Consider the following 24,414-nt stretch of genomic DNA (forward strand, 5'->3'; position numbering starts at 1 on the left):
CCAACGGGCACAATATTTCGGCGATCAAACATGTCGCCATCATCAGGTGAACTGACGGACTGAGCTCCTGTGAACGTGCCGGCACGGAGATCCGTACGCTATGGCTGCTCAGAGGGAACTGGGTTCGGTCGCGGCGACGGCCGATTTAAATACCCTCCGCCCGCGGCACGCTCCCTCCGCCGTCTGCGCCCCGCGCCACTGTCGCGCGGTGGAACAGATTGCGACGGCGTCTGAGATGACGTCGGTGTGATGGCTCTGTCCGCCATGGTCGTCACAACTATACGTTTGCTCGATTTACTCTTGATAAACCCAATCGCTGGTTCCCAAGCCTTGCTAAGATTATAGCCACAGTCACGTTTTGTGAGGTCGTCATTGGTGCGAATTTCGATGGCCTCTCTAACAACGCTGTCCCAGTATCTCGACGTCTGTACCAGAATCCTCGTGCGGTCATACTCCATGGCGTGATTTTCCGACAAACAATGTTCAGCGACCGCCGACTTGCTTGGATACATCAGTCGAGTGTGCCTCTGGTGCTCATGGCATCGATCCTCGATGGTACGCATCGTCTGACCAATATACGACTTGCCACATTGACACGGAATCTGGTACACGCCGGCCTTCCTCAAACCGAGGTCATCTTTATGATTGTATTGACCTAAATTCATGTGTGTGCTCATTAGGTTTTACAGTTTGCTGTAAATCTGCTACAGATACATCGTGCCTGTTGAATGAATAAGAAATTTTGTGAGCTCAAGTGGAAGAAATTGCTCAATAGCTCACGTCTCACTTTTTCTTGGAAGGATAATTATACTTTCTGTTATAATTATTTTAAAATTTGTAATTTACCTTCAAGTAGACATAAAAAATAAATCATGAAGGTGGTCTTTTTTTAATGTATCAATCTTGAAAATACACCAATTTGATACCTGCCAGCAGTGCTTTAAATAATGGGAAAAGATCAGTTTTCTAGGCCCAACATTCTTCCAGGTGGCTGGTCTCCGAACTGGTAAGAGTTAGGTGACGTACAAAATGACAGTTGTTTAGTTTATGCACAAACTGTTGAATTTATATCCAATAGGGAGAGCCTGCACACACTTACATCAAAGTTCTGCTGTAGACGGTCCGGGTTGGTGCTCTTTGGTATTACTGCCACGCCGAGTTGAATGAGGTACCGCAGCAGTATTTGGGCATTTGTCTTGCTGTGCTTCTGTGCGATTTGTGAAACTACTGGGTTAGTTAGTTGAATATGGTTCGACAATCTGAAATTTGAAAAAAATATATATATTTTATAGTATGTGAAGAAGTTGCACTCTCAGTACATAGAACACCATATGCCTGGCCATCCATATTTAAGTATCCTACAAATAGATGTGTGCTCATCAAGGTTCTCTGCAGTGGATATTGGACCACACTTTGATTAGATTTACATTACAGCAGGCAATATATACTGATAGTTCCAGAGATCTGGAATGCAGAGATTCTCTAGGGCATGGAGCATGTAAGAGAATATATATATACATATCTAAAAACAAAGATGATGTGACTTACCAAATGAAAGTGCTGGCAGGTCGATAGGCACACAAACAAACACAAACAAACACACAAAATTCTAGCTTTCACAACCAACGGTTGCTTCGTCAGGAAAGAGGGAAGGAGAGAGAAAGACGAAAGGATGTGGGTTTTAAGGGAGAGGGTAAGGAGTCATTCCAATCCCGGGACTCATACCTCACCTGTCATTCAACAACATCTTTGCCTCTGCACTTCTGCCTTGTCTGAAATCTCTGGCCAAACTCTTTGTCTTTGAATATGTCTGCTTGTGTCTGTATATGTGTGGATGGATATGTGTGTGTGTGTGTGTGTGTGTGTGTGTGTGTGTGTGTGTGTGTGTGTGTGCGAGTGTATACCCATCCTTATTTCCCCCTAAGGTAAGTCTTTCCGCTTCTGGGGTTGGAATGACTCCTTACCCTCTCCCTTAAAACCCACATCCTTTCGTCTTTCCCTCTCCTTCCCTCTTTCCTGACGAAGCAACCGTTGGTTGTGAAAGCTAGAATTTTGTGTGTATGTTTGTTTTTGTTTGTGTGCCTATCGACCTGCCAGCGCTTTCGTTTGGTAAGTCACATCATCTTTGTTTTTAGATATATTTTTCCCATGTGGAATGTTTCCCTCTATTACACACAATCACAAAAGAAATTAATATGCTAAGGTTCCTTCCATAGAACATATGTGAGGTAGTCCTCAAAAATGTGGAAAGAGACACAATTTTTTACAGTTTTATCATTTACACTTTAAAAAACTTACCACAAATATCAGAATGTATACATACTAAAGGCTATAGGATAATCCTTAGGCTATTATGGCCAAGCCTCATTAAAACAAAAATTTAAAAAAATGTTTACAGCAGTGCACTAAAGTCAGGTATTACAAAACACTCATTTTATGCAACACAGCCTACAATAATGAGCCGTAGCATTACGACTGCCTGCTTCTTAGTGAATTAGTGCAGCTTTTGAATTCAATACCCCAGCAATTTTGCATTTCTTGGATTTGACAAATCTTTGGTAGGTTTGTGGTGGTGTGTGGCACAAAATGTCTATCATAGGTCATGCAATTCCTCTAAATTATGGGCCAGTGTTTTGTAGAGATGGAGCCGATGCCCAAAAGTGTCGCGTGTGTGTTCCATTTGATTCAGAACAGGCAAATTTCATAGCCGAGATATTAATCAGAGTTCACTATTGTGCTCCTCAAACCAATGTAACAAGATATTTGCATTCTGACAGGAAGAAGATCTGATCACTGTCGAGGAAGACGTCGAGCATGAAGGGGTGGTCCTCAGCAAAGTTCACGTAGTCCACAGCTGACCTGGTGCCTCGGACTACCACCACAGGCCCCACAGGTCCACCGTAACGTAACACTGCCCTCACTGGTCTCCACAAAAGGCACAGAGCATACAACATATCGAACAGCTGTTCACCCAGGTTATGGCATAATCGGACACAACCATCAATCCTGTGTACAGAAAAATGTGATATGTCTTTCCGGGCAATAGGTTTTAGAGGAGTACAAGAGGTTCTACAGTTTGATCAACAACACAGTTGATATTTTGTGTGGTATGAGAATAAATTGGAATTGATTCAATCAATCAAGATTTGGAAAGTACTGAGCTACACTCGTAACTTTTGTAACCCTCGTCACCAGTTTTGTAAAGGTCTTGTCGTTCCTGCTGTGGAGGCCGAGTTGCCACAGTTGTTACGGTAGGCCGAGTTTACAAGTTCGTGAAACGGCTTCTGGTGCAGTACACCACTATGACAATTTCTCCCTGCCACTGTCACACAGCTATGCCCCAGGGTCAGGTAAAAGGATAGGAGAATGAAGGTCCTACAACACTCCAACAAATTAGTAACAAAGCACACATACGAGTTAAAAGGGTTTACTTATTTTTGTGACTTGTTGGATATTGAGGTGTACAACACTGCTTATAATATAACACAAAAAAGGCCCTCAATGCCTAAATGCAAATAACAGTAGGTAAACTTCACAGTACATAGTAAATGCAATTTACAACGACTGTCTGTTCACTGATAAGAGTCCACTAATGACGTTCCCTGCCTAAGTCAGCCCTGGATGATGATCTGTAACCGAGTGGACGAGAGCTGCTCTCCTGTCTTCCGAGTAGGTTTCTGTCCATTGTTGTCCGGTCATTTGTGGATTGTACTCGGCTGGCAATTGGATGAGGCACAGTCATTATCTTTGTCCTCAGCGCCGCCCGTTGCTCTGGTGGAACTCGCGCGAGTGGCAAGTCTCTACGGCACTGGCACCAGCTCGCATCTTTGCGCTTGTGGTGGTTTTGCCCTGTGTGTACCTTGCTTGGATGACACAGCAATAACTGTATGCATAATCACATTTCAGAATTAATGAATCAATGAGAAAGCAAGCTCAATGATCACATCCAGCAACTCGAGCACCTCAGTGGGGTTCGGTAATCGGCACATTACTACGAGACGGCAGCTCTAGCAACAGACTGCCCCAGCTGCACTACATAATGGCAGTGGCAGTCAACAACATGATGTGACACGTACACACCTGCTGCAACTTAAATTCAGTGGGTGCACTTTTATTTAGAGTCTACAGTGTGAAGTACAGTGATTTCTGACCAGTATGGCATTTGTGATACATACAAGGAATTACAGAAAGTCGGTACAGAAATTTCAGCCACAATTAATTTGAAAGCAAGAGTAGAGTAGAGTAGAGTACAGTTTTATTGGTCCTGGTAATCATATATACACAAATAGTACATTCTGACGTAGGACAATTCAATTTGGAACAAACTATATATTAAATTTGCATTAATTTCGTTATTTCTACATTAAATGATCACTCAGCTACAATATACAGAAAAAATATTGTACAAAAATAAAGAATAGATATTTTAAAGCAAAAAGAGCACGTACTGTACTGGCAGATTAGCATTTGCATTACAGCAACATTTACATGGTAAATCATTAAAGTTCTAGTAACATTTATATGATATGTCACTAAGGCAAAGACACAAATCGTTAGTGAACTTTCTGAAGGAGCTCGTGGAGGCTATAGAAGCAGTGATGAGTCAAATATGCCTTAGCAGTTGACTTGAAATTTGCCAGGTCATTTATTGGCTCTGAGAACTATGGGACTTAACATCTGTGGTCATCAGTCCTCTAGAACTTAGAACTACTTAAACCTAACTAACATAAGAACATCACACACATCCATGCCCGAGGCAGGATTCGAACCAGGTCATTTATTGATTTAATTTGTGGGGGAAGTTTATAATAAATAACTTTCTCATACTACAGGGTTCCTTTCTTATTCATGGTGGTGTCTCCTTTTTGTGTGGTGTTACAGGAGTGGATATTTTCATTTTTCTGGGAGAGAGTGGGATTTTCCATTGAACATTTTTTCACAAACACGGTTATCTCATACATATACATACATGGATGTGGGAGGATTTCTATCTTCTTAAAGAGTAGTCTACAGGTTTTGTTCCATTTTACACCTTCCATTATTCTTATAATTCTTTTTTGTAGGCTAAAGAGCTTTTGGCTAAGAAAAGAGTTTCCCCAGAAAATAATTCCATATTTCAGTTGTGAGTATATATAGGCATAATGCGCAGTTTTCAGAGAATCTTCGTTGCAGCATCCCTCTAATATTCTCATTAAAAAGCACATAGTGCTTAATTTCTTACAGACTTTTTCAATGTGCATCCCCCATGTAGGTGAAACTTGATCCCACAAACAATATGTACCCAGTAACACCCGTACTCCCTTCTAGATTTCAGATTTATTTACATATAGATTATGTAACATGGCTCGCACAGAAGGTAATATGACCATAGAATGGTTTATGCAATTGGTATTAGGCCAATTTTCTCAAATGAATAAGAGATTCATGCAAATGAACAATAATTTTACAAAGGTTGAGAACAGATTATATGGCATGGACAGCAAACTACATGACTTCACTTAACAATTTACTGGCACAATGGACAGTTTAGACAAACAAGTCAATCTAGGATTCAGTCACATTGCAGGAGTAGATGAATGACTAGGAATCATAGAAGAAAAGCTGGACTGTGAAATAAAACATTTAAGTACATAAGATCAAGTCTGAACAAGATGATTTAATGCAAAGAATTGAAATTTTAGAGAGAGAATTACTAGCAACTTAACACATATTACAAAAGTTTATGAATAAGACTGACAAAGAGCTATCTCCATTTATTAATGAAATAGAATCTAGACTGGAGAAGCCCAAGTTATAATGTGAAGTATGAAATAAGAAAGTAGATGAAAACCTAAGGGCCCTTTTGACAATAAATCCACATCATCAGTTACCACACTCAAAGGTGATAGAGGATCAATAACTAATAACAATGACAATTACATAAATATTACAAACAAGGTATCACATAACTAAAATCCAGAGGATACAAAACAAGAAATAAGGGGAGATATTGAAGATTTATGGGCAAAAAGTAAGATAGTAAGTGCAGTGACTGTACTGCTATACTAAGTAAACGACAAAAAAAAAAGTTTCCAAAATGTATACCAATAGGGGATAAGCACCCAGTTTCATTTCTGACATCTTTTAAAGGTATGTCATCAGAAACATGGACAGATTATGACAAAATAAGATTTTTAATAAGCCGTATGATTGGAGACATGGTGCAGTGGGAGATATTACAATCAGAAGATTTTAAAAACTTATCAAGATTCTGAAATCACTTTTAGACCAAAAACTGCAATGATAATGTGCAAAAGAGACTATGTCTATTCCAAACCATACCAGAATTATTCTCGGAAGGGTTACAGAGATTTCTTTGAAGGATATATTAATAAAGCAAAATACTTAGAAGATCTCATACGGAAGGAACATTTGTGAGAAGTAATTATCAGCCACTTACCATGAAAGGTAACAGACAAACTCTTTGGAAAAGACTGGGGTGAAGTTAACAGCTTATTACAACATTTGTAACAGATACACACCATTGACAGACAATAAGAAAGGTCACACACAATTAGTGACAGCAATAACTGTAACCAACACAATGTCTCACATAGTCACCACAATAGTGGACCATGTGGAAAGAAAGAAGACAATACAAATACAAGAAACAGAGAAAGCAAAGGTCAAGAACATGACAGATCAGGACTTAGATACAGGAATAGGAATAATAACAGAGGACATCAAAGTAGGAGAGTCATCAATCATTCTTAACAGATTAAAGTGAAACATAAAACCAGAATCACATTCTTCAAAATTTATGGTATAAGATGTATACCATATAAGCTCTACCAAAGTATTGGGCACTTGGGAGTGGGTCACATTTCGCCCTATTCTAATTAAAAAATTTAAATTTAAAAAATTTAAAAAAATTAAAAATAGTACTTAACTAGCATTATGCAGAATTCAGGTACAAATGGTGACATGTTCTTAATCACAATGGAGAAATAATGTATGTAGTTGCTAGCACTGTAAGATAAGGTAAGGAATCTCAAAGATATCCCTTAATGTGAAGAACACCTGTTTTGTAGTCATTGGCCCTGATAGTATAGTCTATCAGAATTATTATTAATGTTGTCAGCAATATCACTAAATGGAGCCCCAACCATTCCTGAGTCTCTCCATTTTGAATGCTATGTTACAATGCAGCAACATCCAGCCCAAACAATGTTTAGGCATTAAGTACTGTTCTGAAACTAGTAAAGGTCTAACAAAAGAATATTTTTAGGATTACATACTAATAGAACAAAATTTGTGTGTAATTTTATTTTAGGGTTTGTACGTTATTATGTTGAGTTTTATATGGCAAGTTTCACTTGATAAACACATCCAGGGAGATTTCTATCTTCCCCTGCTTACCTATATAGGATTAGCATGAGGTGCTTTAACCATCATTGCAGATAAGACATACAATTGTCTTATCAAATAGCATGCAGATCTGATGCAATTTGTTGAATAAATTTAGAATTCTTTGTCTCCTGATTCCTACCACTGGAGATGATCACTTTAACTGACTTTTGCTAAGATGAATTTCTGCATATAAAAAATGTAATTGACATATTAGGTAAAGGATAGATTGCACTCAATATAAAGATGACATGTTGAGTTGCAGACAGGCGCAGCAAAAAGACTGTTACACATTTAGCTTTTTGCCAAAGCCTTCTTCAGCAAAGAAAACACATTCACACAAGAAAGCACATTTCACACATACACAGACACCATCTCCGGCAGCTCGGAGTCTTTTTGTTGTGCCTACCTGCAGCTCAAGGTGTCACTTTCATGGTGAGTAACAATCTATCCTTTTCCAAATAGTGTTGACATTCCAACCTGGAGTTTCCATTGTTTGACAAATTGAATTAGCCACAGAAATTAAATATGAACTGATAGGTTATTATAGTGTAGACTGTTTATCTGAGATATTCAGATGTGTGATATACCTGAACTAACTCTTACCAGACAATCAAGAATTTTCATAGTAATTCTGTTTGAAGGTGGGAAAAAAGGGACAATTTTAGTGCTGAGAGGTCATTGGAAAAGAATTTGACCTACTGTCTACTTTAATTATTTGTTGTTAATATGAATCTAGCTTTACATGAACCAGAGTAACATGTAACTTAACCTGAACCAAATTATTACATAATTAATATTGTGTAACCATGCGTATCTCGATAATCTAATATAAGCAAAGAATGAAAATATATGTAAAAAGTTGATGATGTAAACGAAGCATGTATACGCCCATTTGATAGTAGTCTAATAGTTGTTAAGTGGAGGATCAAAGTTAGTTTTACACTATTTATCATACTTGTGCAAGTGATTCTGATCCATGTCTGTTTACAATGAGGCAATGAAAGTCGAGAGAAACCTCCTAATATTGTGTCGGATCTCCTTTTGCCTGATGTAGTGCAGCAACTCGACACGTCATAGACTTGACAAGTCATAATAAGTCCCCTACAGAAATATAGAGCAATGCTGCCTCTGCAGCCATCCATAATTGGGGAAGTGTTGTCAGAGCAGGATTATGTGCACGAACTGACCTCTCGATTATGTCCCATAAATGTGTGATGAGATTCATGGTGGGCAATCTGGGTGGCCAAATCATTCACTTGAATTATCCAGAATGTTCCACAAATTAATTGTGAACAACTGTGGTGCAGTCACCCATAAAACAACTGTGGACCAGTAACACTTTGTCATCCATAAAGATTCCATTATCATTTGGGAACATGAAGTCCAAGAATGGATGCAAATGATCTCCAAGTGGCCGAACATAACCATTTCTCATCAATGATCAGTTCATTTGGACCAGAGGACACTGTCCATTCCATGTAAATGCAGCTCACACCATTATGGAGCTGCCACCAGCTTGTTGACAACCTGGATCCACAGCTTCGTGGGGTTTGCACCACACTCAAACCCTATCATCAGCTCTTACCAACCAAAATTGGGACTCATCTGACCAGGCCATCATTTCCCAGTGATCTAAAGTCTAACCAATATGGTCACGAGCCCAGGAGAGGTGGTGCAGCTGATGTTGTGCTGTTAGCAAAGGCACTGCTGCCATAGCCCATTAACACCAAATTTCACTGCACTGTTTTGACAGATGCGTTCATCGTACATCTCATATTGATTTCTGCAGTTATTTCATGCACTGACAACCCTACAAAATGCCATTGCCCTTGGTCATTAATTGAAGACCATCAAGCACTGTGTAATGCCTGAAATTTGGTATTCTTGGCACTCTCTTCATGCTGAATATTGAATTCCTTAATGATTTCTGAAATGGAATGTCCCATGCATCTAGCTCCACTACCATTCTGCATCCAAAATCCGTCAATTTCTGTCATGTGGCCATTATAGTGTCAGAAAGCTTTTCACATGAATCACCTGATTACAAATGACAGCTCCACCAATGCACTGCTGTTTCATACCTTGTGTACACGATACTACTGCCATCCGTGTATATGCAAATCACTATCCCATGACTTTTGTCACCTTATTGTATAAGAGGCAGCAGATGAGAGGGTATTAGATTTTCAGTGGTTTTACCTGTAATAATTGTGGTTAAAGGTAGTCGGTTAACTCTCAACCCCCATACTGTAACTGTCTATAAATAACAAGCACGATAAATTCAGCATTAGTGGGGATTTGGTCGGAAGTTAGGTAAAATCATCATCTCAAAAATTAAAGTTATCTTTATTTGATAACAATATTACTTTTGATCACATTTTGTTGCTGTTCTGTTTGTCTGTCTGAGGTGTTCCTTTAGGGCTCTGTGCAGTGACTGGAGTGGTATAATTGTGGCTGAAATCTCAAGCACAGCAAAGAGACTTGTGCACCGTACATGGCTCCAAACATATTTACATCCTGAATGTCTAATGAATAATAATGTCAACTAAAGTGATGATGTTTGTAATGGCCTTATTTTATCAGTAAAATGTTACACATGGTCCAGATCAGAGCCACCGCACATTAAGAGAAGAATAAATTGTACGTTTATCTTCAAGTTGTTGGACTACCAATTCAGAGAGTTGCAAATTAATGAATAACTAGGGAATATCAGTTGGGGGTCTTGCAACTTTTACTAAATGCAGAAATGTTTGACAGTTGAGGACTGATGCAGTTTGCATCAGTACACAGTCTAGTCTCGATCACACCGTGCACAGTTCAATTCTAACTGACAATATCGTCAAGTCAACACGGGATCACGTGTGTGTCGTCTTCTGTGAAGAACCAGCTCAATTATGCCCACTCAGTGCTTGGTGCTCTGAAGCACCAGCATTGTACTCCGTCATCAGATTGCCACCTGTCCTGCTGTACAGAGAGGCAAGCCTCGGACCTCCACATTCTGCGATGAAGCTTCAATGTCCAGCACCTCATCACCTCATCACCGTTTCGCCATCCTGAAGCACTTTCCTAGATGCTCATGAAAGCAGCATACAAATAGAAGACTGGCTATACCATTTCTGAGAAGCTTGTTCACAGTTGCAGGCCACGACAACCTGCTCTCTGTCAGAGTCACTTATGTCAGCGGGTCTCCCCATTTGCGGCCCGTATCATGGCAAAAATGATTCCCCAATCGTCTCTGCTCACTGTGCCACCTCACTTGCCTGCAACACCACCTGACAGCATTCAGTCTTGCAGTGGTCAGTGTTAATGATGTTTAACACATTACTCCACTCCATTTTGGCCTGATGCAGCAAGAGTGATTCAATTATCCAAAAATAGAAAACAGTCCCTGTTGCAAGTGCAGTATTAATAATGATGCATTTTGCCCAGTTAGTGCATCTTCAGATTATCTATCATTAGTAATACCAATCTTGTTAATAACACTTTACTCACGAACCTATCGAGAATCGATCAATGAGATAGCTAAATTAAAGGTGAGAAGTGAAGTATTTCTTTTGCCTCAAACAGCAGAGATCGAATTAGTCGTATTCGGAAGCCACTGATGTGGTAGCATTAAAGTGAAGGCCACAGTCATGAAATATACATGAAGGAAAGCCTGAAATGGCAAGTGAAAACCTCCAGGCTAAAAGCGTAAAATGCATGAATGCAGCATAAGGAATCAAAATGAAACTCACCAAACCACAGTAACATGCAGTAAGCAAATAGGCTAGCGACACTGCTCTAGACAAAGTGAATGCTGAAGTGAGTGGCCTGCACAGTAGGCGCAGTAGGCTGGCTCGAGGACAAAATTTAGTGAAAGTGCAGAGTGGCAGCGCTGATAGGAAAAAGGGACTGAAATAAAGTAAATGCTGCTCAGAGCCAATCAAAAAGATGGAACTGAATATAATATTCTTAAAAATTGCAAATAGATTAACTACTAGTGACACAGAAAATAACTATTTCAGTAAACTGCTAGTGATTCATATTTGATGATTGTGGCCTTTGCTTTAACTCAATCATACCAATGGCTTTTAAATATGACTAATGCTGTCCCTGCTGTTCAAGGCTAGTGAATCACTTTACATCTCACTTTTAGCTAAGCTATTCCACTGATCATGAATAAATTGTTCTGTAACAGGATTGTTGATCTAATTACAGATAATCTGGGAATGAGCTAACCACACAAAATGTGTCATTATTAATAAAACACTTGCAACAGCGACTGTTTTCTATTTTTGGAATAATGTTTCCGCTTATCAGTGGTTAATAATAATGCAACCAGTCGGCTCTGCTAACAAATTCATCAATGGAGAACAAGACTATCATCAAAAAATTCTTCAGGCAGCTCTTAGTACTTTGTTGGTAACTAAAATTTCAATTTTTCTGGGAAGTTACTGAAAATGTGTGTTCCTGAATAATGGACACATTTCTAGACTGATGTGAGCTGAACACACCAACGGAAACACTGATAAACTTAGACAAAATTTTATTTGGTTGCTTGATTAATTGACCCATTCATTCATTCATTCATCCATCCATTGTGTTCTGTAGATCATATCACAAAGGTGAACCTTCAGTGATGTGGAATTAGTCAACATGAGACAAAGACATCGTAGAAACTTTGTCTGTATGCTGCATTAACAATAAATCATAACTGTACTGCTTAATGCTAGTCAAGCTTTTGTCTCCAACTGTAAATGAGTAAGTAAGAAATGTTGCTCTCTGTAAATGTGGAGGAAAAGCAGAAAGTGACCATGACAAAAAGAATGAACCCGACACCACTGAATTACAAGATGAGTGATACGTGTCTGGAGCACGAAACATCATTTAAACATTCAGGAGTAATACAAAAAGTTATATGAAATTGGACTGACAGAAAAGTTTTAGTGGGGATGGCAAAAGGGAGAACCAGTATTGGTGGAAGGGTTATGGGAGTGTGGAGTAATTACACAGGAAAAATTCATACAAGATATTAGTATGACCAATTCTAGACTGCTGTTCCAGTATTATGTATCCTTATCAAATAGGTATGGCAACAGACATCAGAAGAAATCAGAGATGTGCAGCCAGAATCATAGCAGATGGATATAGCCTATACAAAGCTGCTCAGGTATCTTAAATGGAAATCTCTGGAGGAAAGGTGATGTGGTTCTCACGAAACTCTGCTAGGTAAATTTGGAGAACTGATATTCAGTGGAGGTGGTGTGGTAGTTATATTGTATATGTCAAACAGGGGACAAGAATAAGCTAAGATCAATTAGGGTGCACCAATAAACCCGCACCATCAATTCTTTAAAGAATCAAACTCCTGTGTATAAAACATAAAATCTCCTGAACTATACAAGGTGTGATCAAAAATAATGGGAACTGGGAACTTTTTATTTTCACAGGTTTCATACAACCGATTAAAAAAAAAAAAAAAAAAAAAAAAAAAAAAAAAAAAAAAAAAAAAAAAAAAAAAAAGATTAGACGTGTTTTCGAGTGCTTGGCGAATTTTTACTTTCATAAAAGATTGAGCAGCAAAGAATTTGCATTAAATTTTGCTTGAAGAAAGAAATGAAGTGCAACACTGCATTCAAAATGTTGATTGTGGCTTTTGGTGAATCTACTATGAGTAAATCAAACAATGGAAAATCCAGGATGGAATGTAACAATACGAGAGAAGGAAAGTTGCTACTCACCATATAGCGGATAGGCACAACCTACTCCAGTCCGATCACTAACATTACCTATCACATGAAAGACAGGGCTCCCTGTGAAACCAGTCGTGTGATCTACAAGCTAAGCTGCAACCACTGTGCTGCATTCTATGTAGGCATGCCAACCAACAAGCTGTCTGTCCGCATGAACGGCCACCGACAAACTGTGGCCAAAAAACAAGTGGACCACCCTGTAGCTGAACACACTGCCAAACATGGTACCCCTCATTTCAATGACTACTTCACAGCCTGTGCCATATGGATCCTTCCCACCAACACCAGCTATTCTGAATTGCGCAGGTGGGGACTTTCCCTGAAATACAGCCTCCGTTCCCGTAACCCTCCTGGCCTCAACCTTCGTTAGTCACTGTCCTCACCCATCCATCCCCCTGCCTGTTCCCATTCCAGCACTACACAGCCATCATTTCACCGCCACACCTAGTCTTTTAATTTTTTTCCCCCCTCTCCTTTCCGCTACTTACCCCCTCCCCCCTCCGCACCTTCTCTCCTACCCTCTGTCTAAATTGAAACACTTCACTGTCTGCCACTCCCACCATACTATCCCTCCCCCTCCCCACCCCAGCCTCCTTCTTACCCCCACCCAGTTGCCACTCCCATCATGCACTGGTGCTGCTGCTCGCAGTGTAGTTTCAGCTCTCTGGGACTCCAGATGTGTGTGCAAGTTGTGAGTGGGTGAGTGGGTGTGTGTATGTGTGTACTGCTGACAAAGGCCTTAATGGCCGAAAGCTATGATTGTGTGAATCTTTTTATTGTGCCTATCGCGGCTCAGCATCTCCGCTATATGGTGAGTAGCAACTTTCCTTCTCTCGTATTGCTACTATGAGTAAAGTAAGAGTTTACAAGTGGCATAAACATTTCAAAGAGGACTGAGTAGACATTGAGGATGATGACTGCCCTGGATGCCCTAGCATATCAATTACTGATGACAATGTGGAAGAAGTAATGAAAATAGTTCTGAAAAATTGCTGAATCATCATCAGAGAGGTTGTTGATGATGTCAGTGTATCCTTTGGCTCAAACAATTTTTTCAGATGTTTGGGACAAGAAATATGTAACAGCAAAGTGTGTTCCAAAATTGTTGAATTGTGATCAAAAACAACATCATATAAACATTGTTCAAGCGTTGATAAATGAAGCTGACAACAATCTAGAACTTCTAAAGAAGGTGCTCACAGGTGACGAAAGAGGGTGTTTGGGTATGATATCGAAACCGAGGCCCAATCGTCCCAAAAACTGCCTGAAAAGCCAAGACCAAAAGAAAAATTTGACAAGTCTGATCACATGTGAAGGTTCTCCTCACTGTTTCCTTCGATTACAGTGGGATAGTGCATCATGAGTTCCTGTCGTATGCCCGTACAGTCAATAAGGAATACTATCTGGAAGTTTTGCGCCACCTGTGTGTAACATTCCAAAGAAAATGTCTAGAGTTGTGGCAAAACCACTTGTGCAAATTGCATCACAATAATGCTCCACCTTATATTCTGACTTGACATAGGATACAAGAATAGAACCATCATTTATCTCTTCACAGGCATAATGAGCCTTTATCTATGTGTTTAGTCCTTTTGTGACATTCATTATTTTTTAACAATTGCAATGCACCCTGGTTGACCACAAAGAGTTATGCTGGTTGTTTCATGTTGACACTGAGCTGCTGCAAGAATGTGCAAAGCCAAATTATTACAACAGCTCCATCAGATGCTGCAACATACTCCAATTCCATTGTTAATCTGGCAACACATTTTTGTCTGCCAATGTCCAGGTAACTGGTCTACTGATTAATATACTGACACAACCTGTTGTTGAATGACGAGTACTAATATCAGGATCTGAGTGTACATTAGGTTTAAGACTACTCCCACTGTATTTAATACCTTTGTCTCATGTACCTTCATGTACCACCATCGAACTACAGACCTATATCATTGACGTCGGTTTGCAGTAGGGTTTTGGAGCATATACTGTATTCAAACATTATTAATCACCTCGAAGGGAACAATCTATTGATAAGTAATCAGCATGGTTTCAGAAAACATCATTCTTGTGCAACGCAGCTAGCTCTTTATTCGCACGAAGTAATGGCCACTATCGACAGGGGATCTCAGGTTGATTCCGTATTTCTAGATTTCCGGAAAGCTTTTGACACCGTTCCTCACAAGCGACTTCTAATCAAGCTGCAGGCCTATGGGGTATCGTCTCAGTTGTGCGACTGGATTCGTGATTTCCTGTCAGGAAGGTCGCAGTTCGTAGTAACAGACGGCAAATCATCAAGTAAAACTGAAGTTATATCAGGTGTTCCCCAGGGAAGCGTCCTAGGACCTCTGCTGTTCCTGATCTATATAAATTACCTGGGTGACAATCTGAGCAGTTCTCTTAGGTTGTTCGCAGATGATGCTGTAATTTACCGTCTAGTAAGGTCATCTGAAGACCAGTATCAGTTGCAAAGCGATTTAGAAAAGATTGCTGTATGGTGTGGCAGGTGGCAATTGACGCTAAATAATGAAAAGTGTGAGGTGATCCACATGAGTTCCAAAAGAAATCCATTAGAATTCGATTACTCGATAAATAGTACAATTCTCAAGGCTGTCAATTCAACTAAGTACCTGGGTGTTAAAATTACGAACAACTTCAGTTGGAAAGACCACATAGATTATATTGTGGGGAAGGTGAGCCAAAGGTTGCATTTCATTGGCAGGACACTTAGAAGATGCAACAAGTCCACTAGAGAGACAGCCCTACACTACACTCATTCGTCCTCTGTTAGAATATTGCTACGCGGTGTGGGATCCTTACCTGGTGGGACTGACGGAGGACATCGAAAGGGTGCAAAAAAGGGCAGCTCATTTTGTATTATCACTTAATAGGGGAGAGAGTGTGGCAGATATGATACGCGAGTTGGGATGGAAGTCATTAAAGCAAAGACGTTTTTCGTCGCGATGAGATCTATTTACGAAATTTCAGTCGCCAACTTTCTCTTCCGAATGCGAAAATATTTTGTTGAGCTCAACCTACATAGGTAGGAATGATCATCAAAATAAAATAAGAGAAATCAGAGCTCAAACAGAAAGGTTTAGGTGTTCGTTTTTCCCGTGCGCTGTTCAGGAGTGGAACGGTAGAGAGATAGTATGATTGTGGTTCGATGAACCCTCTGCCAAGCACTTAAATGTGAATTGCAGAGTAGTCATGTAGATGTAGATGTAGATGTAGATGAAGTTCTATTTGTAGGTGTTTAACAACAGTCCAATGCTCTGATACAGAGTTGTTGAAAACCTGACTTACCTGACTGATAGAAAAATTTATAGCACGTGTTATCACTGTGGCAGCAAACATGAAACCACTTACAGCCTCGCAAAATGGAACATTTTCCATGGATTTCTTGTCTTCACCAGCTGGGCACTGTCCCAAGAGCAACTGAAAACTGTGATCAGCAGGCTTTGCATCAGGCTTACTGTTGCTCGTGTTGAACTTTTCTATGAGGTGACTAATACAGCCCTCCTGGCAGATGAACAATTCTTTAGTTTCACAGTCTTCCCTCTCCACCAGCTATTGAAACACTAAGACCTCTGAAGCAACATCTGGAATCTTTTCACATATATCAGCACGAAAAAATTCTTCTGGACTACAAGCATTCATTAGCAAATTTGATTTGAATCCCCTCCTATGCAGTTTACCATACTGACAGGTTTCACAAAAGAATTTACTTCCGGCGATTATTTTAGATTTGGACTCAAACCATAGTTAGCCATTTTCTTCAGATGATTGAAAGTTTACATGTCCCAACCTCTTATGCTGTAACAGAGCTAATTTAGACAGTTTACAATTTGCCTTTTCAGCACTTTCTATTGAAAACAAGATTCTGTAATGCTGATTTTCAGCCTTTATACCAATTGCTGCATCTCTCACTACATACCCCAATTTTGTCATTAACTATGATTTTTAAACTTTTACTATCTGCTGTTTCCACCGAAAAATGATTTTTCTTCAAACTAGGTACATATAATGCATCCTCTATTGTACAGAGTTCCCATACACAGACTACTACTGCATTTAACTTAACTGATCCAATACCTTCAGCACAGGCCACTGAATTATCTCCTGTCTGGGTGTGAATTTCAAACTTCCCTATTGTTTTAAATGTTGAAACACATTCCTTCTAGGAAGTCATGTATTTTGATGCAGCACTCCATTGGGCCTTCATGGCCTGTTCAGGCAGAGTGTAGTTTACTATTAGCACACCGAATATTATCACAATTAGTAGAGGTTGCCAAAATCTTACTAATTTCTGCACTGAGAGCTTGAGGTTTAGTTTATTGACTTAAACAGTCTTTTTTTGCAGTCAGACTTAAAATGATCTTTCTTATAACAATAAAAGCACTTAGCAATCTTCTCATTTACAGTGTTTTTGCTTAAATTGCTTTGCAAACACTGACTTTTATCCTTTTTGTGATTAACTTTAACAGCAGCAAAAACATTTGCTGTTTCTTTAACATGTGACAGATGTCACACTTCTCTCTGTAATCTTGCTGTTAAATTATCTCAAGTGTGCTTACTTTGCTCACAGGAGTCCCAAGCAGTAACAAATGAACCACATTTTGCTAGCACTCCACGTAAGACTCTGGCAGTCTAGTCTGCAACAGACTGTGCTACAACAGACTGTGCTAATGCTTCAACTCCACTTATGTATTGTGCAACAGTATCACAGTACAATGTTTTATAATTGAATTACTGTTGTTTCAATGTAACATTATTTATTTCAGATTGCTATCTTTGAATTACCCTAAGACAGTTCCATATATGAGGGGAGTTTGAAAAGTCCGTGCAAAAATAAAAACTACTTACATGTTTGGGGTAAATCTTTTTTATTTTTTGACATACTCCCCTTTTAAACTCCTATACTTCATCCAATGCTGTTCTAATCTGTTGATACCTTCTGAATAACAGGAATTGTTCAAGTCTGCAAATTAGTGCTATAAGTTGCTGCAATCAACTCCTCGTTTGAATAAAACCTTTGTCCCGCCAGCCATTTCTTCAAATTGGGGAACAAATAGAAATCCAAGGGAGCCAAGTCTGGAGAATAGGGGGGGATGTGAAATGGGTTGGAATCCTATTTCCATTAATTTTGCGACCACAACTGCTGAGGTGTGTGCTGGTGCATTGTCGTGATGGAGAAGGACTTTTTTGGGGTCCAATCGCCGGCGTTTTTCTTGCAGCTTGGTTTTCAAATGGTCCAATAACGATGAATATTATTCACCTGTAATAGTTTTACCCTTTTCAGATAGTCAATGAGGATTATCCCTTGCAAATCCCAAAAGACAGTCGCCATAACCTTTCTGGCCGAAGGAATGGTCTTCGCCTTTTTTGGTGCAGATTATCCCTTGGTAACCCATTGTTTAGATTGTTGTTTGGTCTCAGGAGTATAGTAATGTATCCATGTTTCATCCACAGTGATGAAACGACACTTCAAATCCTGTGTATTCTTCCTGAACAGCTGCAAACCATCCTTGCAACACTTCACACGATTCCGTTTTTGGTCAAGCATAAGCAATCGCAAAACCCATCTTGCGGATAGCTTTCTCAAGTCCAAATGTTTATGCAAAATATTATGTACCCATTCATTCAATACACTCACAGCACTATCAATCTCACACACCTTAACTCTTCTGTCAACCATCACCATATCATGGATTTTATCAATGATTTCTGGAGTCATAACCTCTACAGGGCATTCAGAACGTTCAGCATCACTTGTGCCCATCTGGCCATTCCGAAAATTTTGAAACCATTTATAAAGTGTTCTAATCGAAGGTGCAGAGTCGCTGTAATGTTTATCAAGTTTCTCTTCAGTCTCCTGAGGCATTTTGCCTTTCATAAAGTAATGTTTAATCACCACATGAAATTTTTTTTTTGTCCGTTTTCTGACAATCACTTGACTTCCTTGACTCACACAAATGCCAAACACAAAGAGATAGACCAATATGGCTGGAATTTGGTGTGCATTCTTTCCAAAGATGCCACTAAATAAACATGACCTCAATATATGCCGGTGGTGCCATCTCTCAGACTTTGCACGGACTTTTCAAATGCGCCTAGTACTATTTGCTATAGCTCATGACACAATAGTTTGCAGCTGTCAAATTCCATACCAGACAAGATGGAAAGCATTGCTTTTGCATGAAGGTCATCCCTCATGCTCTGTGTGTCTACACCTTTAACTGGTTTTACTCTACTTCTGCAAACAACATCAAGCAAGGCCTCAGCGTATAAGGTAATCTCCACTTGATGTTTTGAAAACTGAAGATTTCCTCGATCAAATTTCTGGAAACTGAAAAACTTTGTTTGAACATTCTTTTACAATTCCACTAGTCAAGTGAAAAGCCCACTTTGACTGAACTCTCATCAGAGACTTGAATCTATATAAAGAAAAAAAATTACACCAGTTAATGAACACTTTTAACTGGGCCTATACCCTTTTAGGCAGATTGTAATCAAGTTATCACAATTCCAGTGAATAAAGTTCATTATTCAAATGAAAAAGAAGGCACTTTAAACACAACATGCAGAATAGATTCCTTTAGTAATTATAATTAGGCAAATTGATACACAAAGGAAAAAACTATCTTGAAAGTGAAAAAGATATAAAAAGACATCACACACACACACACACACACACACACACACACACACACACACACACACACACACACTAGTAAGTTATTGTCCATTTGTGCATAGATATTACAAGATAATCTGTACAAGCCGTACTAAGTGACAATGTAATTACTTGAGAAAAGGTGAACTTCTTAGCCAAGATCACTTGTAGACAACCTGACTGTTGATTACCAGTTTCAGTACACATGGTTACCATCTTCAGATGTGCGAATGCTTTCATTCATTGTCAATTTTGCACAGAGAGCTGTTTAACCCCCAGTGGTAGCTTCTGTCCAGCTGATCTCTACAGGCTGTGACCTTTGCAGTTTAGTGACGTGTTTCCACTGCTACTGATTTCAGGTCATTTGTTGGCCTACGAAGATAACTTGCTCTAATAAGGTACAGTGGTACCCTTACGTATGAAAACATCAGGCCACATATCCTTCCACACTCAAAATCATTCAGACATTGCATTCTCCTCTGAACAATGAATGATGATAGGAATTTCAGGCAATAAAGATAAATACAGCGCATTGGAATATACTCTTAACATAATATAGTAAACAACCATTTAGTGGGGCATTATGCATCTCACACATGAATGTAATCTTATCATTGCCTCAAGTCTTTTATGTTTTTATATTGGTGTAATGTGACATTAACTCATTGACTTTAGCCTTTCCATTAATATCATTGTCATGAGTCCATACATTTTAAGTAGTAGATCTCTGGAACACAATGTTGCCACAGACTGTGACTCTGCTATGCATGGTAACATCATCTAACTGTTGTTACTGTGTGAATTAACTGTGTTATACACTATCACTGTAATTATTTTACTATTTGCATATGTGTTAATTACTTGGGTTTTCATCTGCAGCATAGACTGGTATTAAAATAACACAGTGGAAGCCTGCCTGTAACTTTAATAATTTTACAATTATGTCTGCAGATTTTTATAAATTACAGAATACTGTCATATAGCAATTTATTGTATATCAGTTTGTGGAAATTGCACCTAGTTGTAAAGCAGCTTCTATATAGGTGCACTTATGCAAGTAAATGTAATAGGAGTAATTTTTAGCTTCTGTTTTAAAAACTATTTTACAATAATTTTAAAAAAGGTGTTCAGGAGTCTGTTATTGACATGTATCAGGAATCCAGCTACCAGTCTAGTGGTGCACTGTCTGCAGTGAAGCACACAGTAGGGTGTGGTATGGGATGTATTACTCTGTACACTGTTACTTTAACCTCAACTTGACGATGCTCATTCATCTCATCCCTCACATACCTGGCAACGTTTCAGAAAGAGTACTTGTACAGCTGGTATTTAAGTCTTGTAATAACCTTTTACTGAGATATGTTGTAATATGGTTTTGCTATTACAATGCATCTGCTTTGTGTACTTAATTTTATCTCTGTATAATTTCACAATGTATGAATGTATTCACAGACATGTATATGGTAACCTTGCTTACCGAAACCAGCATTCGACAATAAATGTTATTTACATTCAATTTTGGCTAAGAAGTTCACCTTCTCTCAAGTAATTATTACAGATTAATCCTTACAACTCAAGATGAGTAAACTAACAGTTATACAATTGTATATGGAACTGTAGAGGAGAAAGACTACACTCCTTAGAAGAGCTTCTCCCTTGGTCCTCCATTCTTATTATTTGCTATTGGTTTCTTTATGTACCTACTGTATATCACCAGTCCTTCCCCATATGTTATACAGATTTTCTTCTGAGGGTTTCAGGAGTTGTTGCAACTCTCTATAATGTTAAATTCTATTTTTTATGTCACCTAATCCTAGTACAGAGTTAGGAAAAAATATACAGGCCTACTGTTGTTGGAGACTATGTGATCAATCAAGTGTGTTATTTTATTTTTCATGACTTCAGTGCAAAATCGTGACGTAGTCGATAGAAAAGCACATGAAATGTAAACTTTTTGATCAAGTCCCCATGTAACTGGGTTCAAATTTCACCTGTGGCGTACCTTAACAAGTAATGCTATACTACCTCAGCATGTTATGCAATTTACTGTACACAAATACATATTAAAGGACACATTCCATATGTCGTCCACATAGAATTCATTAAGAGGTTATTTCTCTTCTGTGTCACACGCAAATTCGTGTTTTCCTTTTCACTTGCACACATAGCACTTTTGGTCACATTTAACAATTTTCAACTACTTTCACTGCAGATTTTGTCAAGTTAACATCTTACTGGTGTGTTTCTTCACATGTAACACAGAACTTACACAGTAAAAAAGTGTCTGCTGCTTAACATGTCATTACAAAATTAGATGATAATTTTTGTGTATGTGTGGTGTCTGTCTTTCGGACACATCTGCAAGAATAGACACCGCACTGATCCAGCAGCCACTACAAATTAACACACAAAGGAGTTACAGACGGATGAGAGTGGGCATTGATTGGAATCAATGGGGAAAGTTGAAAATTTGTGGTGGACCATAATTCTAACCTGGGTCTCCTGCTTACTAGCAGATGTTCTGACCACTGAGCCATCCAGACACAGTGGCCATTGCAACTGCACAGACTACCCTAGCACACCTCCCGTCAGACCCAAATTCTCAACTTATCAGTGCACTACGACTGTGGGAGAGCCAGTCCTGACAAAACTCTACCATCTGGTGAGCAAGATGTATGAAACAGGCGAAATACCCTCAGACTTCAAGAAGAATATAATAATTCCAATCCCAAAGAAAGCAGGTGTTGACAGATGTGAAAATTACCGAACTATCAGCTTAATAAGTCACAGCTGCAAAATACTAACACGAATTCTTTACAGACGAATGGAAAAACTAGTAGAAGCCAACCTCGGGGAAGATCAGTTTGGATTCCGTAGAAACACTGGAACACGCGAGGCAGTACTGACCTTACGACTTATCTTAGAAGAAAGATTAAGGAAAGGCAAACCTACGTTTCTAGCATTTGTAGACTTAGAGAAAGCTTTTGACAATGTTGACTGGAATACTCTCTTTCAAATTCTAAAGGTGGAAGGGGTAAAATACAGGGAGCGAAAGGCTATTTACAATTTGTACAGAAACCAGATGGCAGTTACCAAGAGTCGAGGGACATGAAAGGGAAGCAGTGGTTGGGAAGGGAGTAAGACAGGGTTGTAGCCTCTCCCCGATGTTATTCAATCTGTATATTGAGCGAGCAGTAAAGGAAACAAAAGAAAAATTCAGAGTAGGTATTAAAATTCATGGAGAAGAAATAAAAACTTTGAGGTTCGCCGATGACATTGTAATTCTGTCAGAGACAGCAAAGGACTTGGAAGAGCAGTTTTACGGAATGGACAGTGTCTTGAAAGGAGGATATAAGATGAACATCAACAAAAGCAAAACAAGGATAATGGAATGTAGTCTAATTAAGTCGGGTGATGCTGAGGGAATTAGATTAGGAAATGAGGCACTTAAAGTAGTAAAGGAGTTTTCCTGTTTGGGGAGCAAAATAACTGATGATGGTCGAAGTAGAGAGGATATTAAATGTAGGCTGGCAATGGCAAGGAAAGCGTTTCTGAAGAAGAGAAATTTGTTAACATCCAGTATTGATTTAAGTGTCAGGAAGTCATTTCTGAAAGTATTCGTATGGAGTGTAGCCATGTATGGAAGTGAAACATGGACGATAAATAGTTTGGACAAGAAGAGAATAGAAGCTTTCGAAATGTGGTGCTACAGAAGAATGCTGAAGATTAGATGGGTAGATCACATAACTAATGAGGAAGTATTGAATAAGATTGGGGAGAAGAGAAGTTTGTGGCACAACTTGACCAGAAGAAGGGATCGGTTGGTAGGACATGTTCTGAGGCATCAAGGGATCACCAATTTAGTATTGGACGGCAGCGTGGAGGGTAAAAATCGTAGGGGGAGACCAAGAGATGAATACACTAAGCAGATTCAGAAGGATGTAGGTTGCAGTAGGTACTGGGAGATGAAAAAGCTTGCACAGGATAGAGTAGCATGGAGAGCTGCATCAAACCAGTCTCAGGACTGAAGACCACAACAACAACAACAACAACAACAACGACTGTAGGTGCCCCTTGCCCATTGTTCTCATTACTTGCGCCATTTTCCATTCACATAAGAGTTTGACCTGGTGTGCTTCTGCACTGAAGAGATCAGTGGCTGTTCCACCTTTTTTTATACGCTGAAGCGCTAAATAAACTGGTACAGGCACGCATATTCAAATACAGAGATACGTAAACAGGCAGAATACGGCACTGTGATCGGCAAAGCATATGTAAGACAACGAATGTCTGGCGCTGTTGTTAGATCAGTTACTGCTGCTGTGACTGCAGATTATCAAGATTTAAGTGAGTTTGAACGTGGTGTTACAGTCAGCGCACGAGCGATGGGACACAGCATCTCCGAGGTAGCGATTATGTGGGGATTTTCATGTATAACCATTTCACGAGTCTACATTGAAAATTAGGAATCTGGCAAAACATCAAATCTCTCACATCACTGCTGCCAGAAAAAGATCCTGCGAGAACGGGACCAACGATGACTGAAAATAATTGTCCGACGTGACAGAAGTGCAACCCTTCTGCAGATTGCTGCAGATTTCAATGCTGGGCCATCAA

General features: G+C 39.3%; 1 protein-coding gene across 1 annotated transcript in view; it reads right to left on the bottom strand.

Moving 5' to 3' along the window:
* LOC124551213 (1,5-anhydro-D-fructose reductase-like) overlaps window positions 1–24,414 on the bottom strand; it is a 69,031-nt gene that overhangs the window by 20,540 nt on the left and 24,077 nt on the right. Inside the window, exon 5 of the mRNA XM_047126203.1 lies at window positions 1,100–1,259. Coding sequence (XP_046982159.1) covers window positions 1,100–1,259 — 160 coding nt within the window. The remainder of the gene's footprint in view (window positions 1–1,099; window positions 1,260–24,414) is intronic.

The sequence above is a fragment of the Schistocerca americana genome, chromosome 9, assembly GCF_021461395.2.
Source record: "Schistocerca americana isolate TAMUIC-IGC-003095 chromosome 9, iqSchAmer2.1, whole genome shotgun sequence".
Taxonomy (NCBI): Eukaryota; Metazoa; Arthropoda; class Insecta; order Orthoptera; family Acrididae; genus Schistocerca; species Schistocerca americana.